Below are 8,278 nucleotides of genomic sequence, written 5' to 3'. Positions count from 1 at the left end.
GACTGTAATAAACCATGAAGTACAAGTGAGTTGTCACAAGCCACAACAGCAATCTTTCACTGTGTGCAACATGAAGCCTTCAAAGAGGAATTCAAATGCCTTGAAAAAGGAAAAGAGTTCCCAAAACAAAGTACACTCAAAAAGCTGAATGCAGTGATTGGTGAGGATGGGTTGCTGACGGTGGGAGGCCGCTTATCCTCTGCCGACATGTCACAAGACGAAAAACATCCTCTCATCATCCCACGGACACATCATGTCGTCACTCTGCTGGTAAGACATTATCACGAGCAAGTGGCTGACCAGGGCCATCATTTTTCAGATGGAGCTCTTTGAGCAGCAGGCTTCTGGATTATTGGGAGCAAACGTCTGGTCTCTGGTATCATCCACAAGTGTGTCACCTGCAGCAATGTTAGAGGGAGGTTACTTGACCAAAAGATGGCTGACTTGCAGGCAGACTCACATCTGAACCACCATTCACCAGCGTTGGACTTGATYTGTTTGGACCATGGAATGTCATAACTCGTCGCACTAGAGGTCAGGCCAGGTCGCAGTTGGAAATGAGAACTTGTTCTCAACTGGCCTACCTGATGAAATAAAGGTGAAATAAAAATAAATAAAAGAGGTGGTTGTGCAGACTACAAGAGCTGTGCGGTACTCTTTACATGTATATCTACTAGAGCAGTCCATATTGAGCTCATCGAATCCATGTCCACATCCAGCTTCATCAACACACTGAGGCGTTTTTTCTCTATCCGTGGTCCAGCAAAAGTGCTACGCTCTGATCGAGGTTCAAACTTTATAGTTGCCTGCAGGGAACTGGGAATTGAAACAACGGACTCAGAACTGACTAAATACCTCTCAGACAAGGGATGTACTTGGATATTTAATCATTTACATTTACATTACATTTACATTTAAGTCATTTAGCAGACGCTCTTATCCAGAGCGACTTACAAATTGGTGCATTCACCTTATGAAATCCAGTGGAACAACCACTTTACAATAGTGCATCTAACTCTTAATCCCCCACACTCGTCTCATATGGGTGGTTCTTGGGAGAGTATCATTGGGGTTGCCAGACGTATCCTAAATGCTATGCTGTTTCAGACGGGCACCACWCGTCTCACACATGAGGTCTTGAGCGCTCTTACATCTGAAGTAATGGCAATAACCAATGCGAGACTCCTAGTGTCAGTGTCAACCGACCCTGACATGCCTGCCATTCTCACATCCTCAATGTTACTGACACAAGAGACCAGGACTTCCTCAGCCCCTTCTGGATACTTCAGCATGAATGACCTTCATGGAAAACAGTGGAAACAAGTCCAGTGTCTCGCTGACACCTTTTGGAAAAGTGGGAGACAGGAGTACCTGACAACGCTGCAGAGACGCAGAAAAAACACATGTAAAAGTGGGAGATGTTGTCTTATTGAAGACAGTCAGCCGCACAGAAATGACTGGCCAGTCAGGCTTGTGGTCAAAACCTTTCCCAGTACTGACAAAAAGGTTAGGAAAGTAGAATTAAAAATTGTCAAGCAAGGGGCTGCTAAGGTGTTTCTGAGAACCAATCTCAGAGATTGTTCTTCTTCTTGTTGAAGCATCCTAGAGACAAAATAAAAAAATAAAGGACATTATTTGTTTCTTTGATACATGTTTTATTATATTAGTGGCACAATTTCAAAAACCAGGCGGGAGAGTGTGCTGCCATTCTGTTAAGAATAGAACAACAGATTATTTTATTACAGTGGTTAAATGGATTTTCATTGTGTTCCATGGTGTTTATTACCCCCTAGTGAGCTTTCTGGTACTTAGATTGTACGGAAACAGGAAGTAGAGTAGAGCATCGTTCTGCACGCAGAGAAGCAGCTAAGAACAACGCCACGGTGCTGTTTTTTCAGCTGCAGTTATTTCTTGTCACGCTTCAGCCTCGGAAAATATTTCTTTGTAAATTCGATTCAAGCATATTGCTAGTGATGAATAATCTTGTTATTGATTAGAATTGCTTACTTATCAATGTTAGTTGGTTGCATATACTCACACACAAATTGCCTTTCATGTATGCCGTCAGCTGTATTAGTTTGCTCGTGTGTCATGTAAACGAATGAAACATACAACAGTGTAGTTTTGTTACTGTTTCTTAGGTAATATGCTTTGTTATTGTACAGAGGTGTTTGCACATTGTTTAGAGTAATGAAAGGAGTGGCTATTTGCTACTTATATGGTAATTGCTATCTGGTTTGGTATCATGCCAGATACATGGTACCTTGGCACGTGCTTTGTATTTAAACGTTTTCAATATATTCATTCAAGAAATCTCGCCTTGGGAGTTTTATTTTAGACTTAGTTGTTAGCTATCTGAATAGAGAGACTGAAATGAATGAAATACCCTAATCCTCAGCTATGTTCAATGTTCAGCAATTTCCAGTGACAATGCTCAGTCTGAAGCCATAAGGCTATGGGTATCACAGCCCTATAGTAATAATACAAGTTATATCATCTAAAGGGGTGTATTTACAACATTTTATAACATGTTGGGCAAAGTGGTATAGGAGAGTCTGACATGACCCTAACTTGAGTTCAGTCTTCGCCAATGAGAACCATAGCTTCGTATTTCATGACTGGAAAGGCCTCGATTCTACCCATATGATGTGGATCATTGTCAGGTTATTTGATACAGTGCATCGTTAAGTTTTCAGACCCCTTGACTTTTTCCATATTTTGTTAAATTACACCTTATTTAAAATCAATTAAAAAAAAATCCTAATTTATCTACAAAACACCCCACAATGACAAATTGAAAACAAGTTTTTAGGCATTTTGCAAATGTATTAAAATAAAAACAGAAATACCAAGAACTTCCGAGAGCTTGCTGCCCGGCCAAACTGAGCAATCTGGGGAGAAAGCCCTTGGTCATTAGGTGACCAAGAGCTCGAAAGTCACTCTGACAGAGCTCCAGAGTTCCTCTGTGGAGATGGAGAACCTTCCAGAAGGACAACCATCTCTGCAGCACTCCACCGATCAGGCCTTTATGGTAGAGTGGCCAGACAGGAGCCACTCCCCAGTAAAAGACACATGACAGCCAGCTTGGAGTTTGTCAAAAGGCACCTAAAGGTGTAAGACCATGGAGAAACAAGATGATCTGATCTGATGAAACCGAGTTTGAACTCTTTGGCCTGAATGCCAAGCGTCACTTCTGGAGGAAACCTGGCACCATCCCTACAGTGAACAGGGTGGTGGCAGCTTCATATTGTGGGATGTTTTTCAGCGGCAGAAACTGGGAGACTAGTCAGGATCAAGGGAAAGATGAACAAGCAAAGTACAGAGAGATCCTGATGAAAACCTGCTCCAGAGCGCTCAGGATCTCGGACTGGGGCTTAGGTTATACCTTCCAATAGGACAACCACCCTAACCACACAGGCAAGACAACACAGGAGTGGCTTCAGGACAAGTCTCTGAATGTCCATGAATTGCCTGGCCAGAGCCTGGACTTGAACCGATCGAACATCTCTGAGGAGACCTGAAATAGCTGTGCAGCGACGCTACCCATCCAACTTGACAGAGCTTGAGAGGATCTGCAGAGAAAAATGGGAGAAACTCTCCAAATACAGGTGTGGCCAAGCCTGTAGCATCATACCCATGAAGACTTGGGTGAGGTAATCGGTCAAAGGTGCTTCAACAACGTACTGAGTAAAGGGTCTTAATACTTATGTAAAATATGATATTTCAGTTTCAAATTTGTAATACATTTTCAAACATTTCTCGAAACCTTTTTTGCTTTGTTGTTATGGGGACTTGTGTGTAGATTGAGACAACAACAAAAACAACGCTCAGGAAATATTTGTAGTTTTTTGGGGTAGGCCACAAAACTCCCTCCATACTTCCATTACTTTTTATTTTTACCAGCACTGGTTACCTTCAGATGAGTCCTGTGACATTAATGGGGAGTTTAGAGCAAAATGAAAAGAAAGAGGTAGTTGTTTGGGCTAAATTATAGATGGGCTATGTACAGGTGCAGTAATCTGTGAGCTGCTCTGTCAGCTGGTGCTTAAAGCTAGTAACATGAACAATACCTCGACTAACCTGTACCCCCACACATTGACTCGGTATCCCCTGTATATAGCCTCGTTAATTTATTGTGATACTTTTTATAATTCTTTACTCTGGAATATTTGTTCAACATTTTCTAAACTCTAGTCTTGAACTGCATTGTTGGTTAAGGTTTTGTAAGTAAGCATTTCACGGTAAGGTTGTACCTGTTGTATTCGGTGCATGTGATAAATAAAGTTTTGATTTGATTTAATATAACAACCGTTTGGACGCTACAGACTTTTTCGTGAGAAGACAGATTTGTTTTGTTAGAAGACCAATTTGGCCTGACAACAACGCTCTAGCTCTGCCACCTTTTCACCGCAGATGCAGAAGTCCAACACGGAAGTGCAACATCGGTGGATACTGTAGAGATCTCAGCTGAAACTGACGGGTTTTGATGGGGATCTTTTCAATTATGTACTTAATAACTTCTTCACCACACATCATTATGATTCACACCTGGACTCCATTACCTCATCATTTCCTCCCCTTAATATGTCACTCCCCAGGTTCACTCAACAGTTGGTACTGTTCTTGTGTATTCGGCCTTCAGCCTTATGTTAGTGTCGTGTTCTTGGTTTTGTTGTTTATTTAAAACATTTCACCTGCAACCTGCTTCCAACCCTAATCTAGCGTACCTGAATTAATTAGGTGGTTGATAACTGAATCAGGTTAGTTACAACTACAGAAGGGTAGTCTCCCAGGAACAGCGTTGGAGAGCCCTGACCTGAACAGTGATTATCATTTTTTTATTTAAACTCTTTACTTTAGACAGGAGTTACGGTTCTCAAATTGGCATTCATATAGTTTATATGTTGTATTTCCCTTTGTACCTGTGTTGAACTGAACCGTATTGTCTGTCTACTTAAAAAACATGTGAAAAAAATTTACATGTATTTTGTACTCATTTTCAAAATGTCATTCTTGTCTAACACAATGAGAGTGGATTTACAATATTGAGCAGTCTTATCCAACCATCAGAGGGGATACATTAAACTTGTTGCTGATCAGTCACAGTGATAATTCTACTTTATGTTTAGGTATTCTTGTTTGTTTCTTTGTGTAATTTATTTTGAATGTGTTTTGTACTTTGTGAGCGTTGCTGTTCTTTTAGTTTTTCCTGTTTGTTTTTGTGTGGTAATCACACTGGGCAGTGGACTGAAGGGGGTGGGAGATCCGGGTAGCAGTGGACCAGGAACTTTTTATCTCCCACTTGACATTGTGGGATGTTTTATTTATAAAGTCTGTCCAATGTATTAAACACCCGAATTGTCTTTACTATGATTGAAGGAGAAATAAGAAAAGTAATGGAAATAAAAACAAACCAAGCTTTTAATAGATAATAGTTTAGACCCCTGAATGAGGCGGGGTGGTGGTGGGTAAAAAAAATGAAAATAAAATTAATTGATTTAGCTTAGTCATTATATAGACCTTTTTAAGTTGCATCAGGGATCCTCCTAATATCTATTAATGAATAAATGAGGGTCAATTCCTTACGTAGGCCTATGATGCAATCCTTTCAAGAGGCTTGGAATTCCTGGATGAAATAGAGGCTATGTATTTATTTATTCCTTTATTTATATATTATAAAATTAAAAGAGAAAAACATGCATCTATTATCTATTGTTTTGTATTCAGTTACATATTCAGTCATCCATGCATCCATCCATTCAGTTTTTCATGCATTCATTTGTTAAAAGGCAATATACAGTTCAAAACAAACAGCATAGTGGTCACTCAAACCATATTTGGTAAATAGCCGAGTGATAAGGTTGGAGAAAAGTAATCAGTCAGAGAGATATTTACTCAAGAAATGACCCCCAAGAGATCAAAATGATCATTTTAATTACATTTTGAAGCCATACAGTGTTTGTTTATATGTATGTTGTTTTCAAACAATGTCATAAAAAAGTACATTTTGGGTTCTGTTGAAGTAAGACAGGTGAACGAAGCTCATTAGGCATTTAAAAGTTATATATTCTTCAAAGAGTCAATAGGCAGCCTGTGTATCATTAATTTAAAAGTCAAAATAGGATGTAGCAATCGCAGAAATGTCCCCTTTAACTAAGCATATCCAAGACGATGAAAAGTAGTATATAAGAATTAGGATGTAGGTTTTTTTATAATATTGGTTTATTTATAGGAATATCCCTGCTAGTCTCTCAAAAGTAATAATAGCCAATGTAATGTTAGCCTCATTATTCAGATATGGACGTCATATGGACGCCAGGCTCTGATCAGGCCCTACACACCAAACAAGCTGGCACTGCGTTCATCCACCTCTGGCCTGCTCGCCTCCCTACCTCTGAGGAAGTACAGTTCCCGCTCAGCCCAGTCAAAACTGTTCGCTGCTCTGGCACCCCAATGGTGGAACAAACTCCCCCACGACGCCAGGTCAGCGGAGTCAATCACCACCTTCCGGAGACACCTGAAACCCCACCTCTTTAAGAATACCTAGGATAGATAAAGTAATCCTTCTAACCCCCCCCCCCCCCTTAAAAGAGTTAGATGCACTATTGTAAAGTGGTTGTTCCACTGGATATCATAAGGTGAATGCACCAATTTGTAAGTCGCTCTGGATAAGAGCGTCTGCTAAATGACTTAAATGTAAATGTAATAAAATGCTGCTTAATTTCTATTTAATCATCAGTTATTATCAAGAGTTTAATTCAAATGTATAGACATGCATGGGACTAAAGACAGAAGACCCAAACAGAACGAGATCATATAAAATCATCATCTCTCACTCCCTCTCTCTCTCTCACAGACACGGACACACACCCACACAGAGAGAGAGAGAGAGACAAACAAACAAGCAAATAGCAGTTTTGTGATTAAAAAACAAACATTGTAGTAGGCCTACCCTTAGTCCATAAAAGTTATTTTAATATTGGTGTTGATGAATGGGGCGGTAGGTAGCCTAGTGGTTAGCGCGTTGGACAAGTAACCAAAAAGTTGCGAGATCGAATCCTCGAGCTGACAAGGGAAAGAATCTGTCGTTCCGCCACCCGAATAAGGTAGTTAACCCGCTGTTCCTAGACCTTCATTGAAAATAAGATTTTGTTCTTAACTAGTTCATTAAAGACATGAAAAGATCTACTGCAATCATTGTGAAGTTAAGAGATAGTTGTTCTTTTTCCCTGTCTTTCTTAGAAACGTTTGAGTGTTCACAAGGCCAGCTATGAGTAACTTCTTTTCAACCTACTTAGGATAACGTGTCTCCCATGAAGGAACACTCGAAACACGATGAGAGGGAAGTGGAGCACAAGGAAAGAGAAATCCGGTCTTGCGGTTCACTGGGCAAAACTTTCCCAAATTCATTCATTTTAACACATAATTTAGCGAGACACCCTTTCACTTTTTGTACATCCTTTCAATCCTCGCTATTTAAATGAATCCGCAGATATGGGATCAGAACACAAACCACATTCACACTGGAGAAAATTTGCAATATACTGGCAACAGGTGAGTCAACAATATGCTATCATTTGATAATTGCTTCAGGATACAAATAATGAATTATTTTCAGGATTATATTCTACTAACAATTATCATCTGCTGCAGATATTCTAACTACAATAAGAATGGCACTTCAGACTATCGCTTGGATGAGCGCCTTCCTCTGCCTTGCGCAAGTTTGCTCCATGCCCATGCCTTGCCATCTACAAGGACAGCTGGTGCGAATAACACACAACCTACTGAGAGACATGGTACGTTTTTTATATTGCTTTTGTCTTGAGAAGTATTATCCAACTATGTTTAACTGAATAGCTCAACGTGAATGCTGTGTTTTCTCTTTCTTTCAGGGGGGACATTTTCCTCTGGAATGCCTGCAGGAGAATGTCTTCATGCCATTCCCAGCCACCGCATTTGCAACCTCCGGCGCATCACAGGTAAGAGCAAGCGAGCACATCCAAGTGTTCTTTACAGCATGACAGAGTATTTTCAACCATTAAAAAGTAGATACCTTTAAACTGCCATTTATGTTATTTGAAATTATTGTTGTTGTCCGTTTCAGTTGAGCAGCAGTGGTGCTACGGCTATTTATGAGACATTGAAGAACATCGACACATTGTTTGGAGCTGACGACCTGCCTACTAAGTGGGACCAACAGAAGTTGGAGAATTTTCAGAATATTGTATACCGCCAGATTGAAGAGAGCAAATGTGTGAGTTACTATGCCAACACA

General features: G+C 40.2%; 1 protein-coding gene across 1 annotated transcript in view; it reads left to right on the top strand.

Annotated features, from left to right (window-relative positions):
- Nucleotides 1-6,879: 6,879 nt before the first annotated feature.
- LOC112076865 (interferon alpha-1-like) overlaps nt 6,880-8,278 on the top strand; it is a gene marked incomplete at its 3' end in the record, with an annotated part of 7,505 nt that continues 6,106 nt past the window's right edge. The window contains exons 1-5 of the mRNA XM_024143519.2: nt 6,880-7,106; nt 7,243-7,554; nt 7,654-7,799; nt 7,896-7,982; nt 8,108-8,257. Of these exons, the coding sequence (XP_023999287.2) occupies nt 7,674-7,799; nt 7,896-7,982; nt 8,108-8,257 (363 nt within the window). The remainder of the gene's footprint in view (nt 7,107-7,242; nt 7,555-7,653; nt 7,800-7,895; nt 7,983-8,107; nt 8,258-8,278) is intronic.

Source organism: Salvelinus sp. IW2-2015, unplaced genomic scaffold (assembly GCF_002910315.2).
Source record: "Salvelinus sp. IW2-2015 unplaced genomic scaffold, ASM291031v2 Un_scaffold4096, whole genome shotgun sequence".
NCBI classification, from domain to species: domain Eukaryota; kingdom Metazoa; phylum Chordata; class Actinopteri; order Salmoniformes; family Salmonidae; genus Salvelinus; species Salvelinus sp. IW2-2015.
The sequence above is the reverse complement of the archived record's forward strand: the minus strand, read 5'-3'. Positions and strand labels throughout refer to the sequence as shown.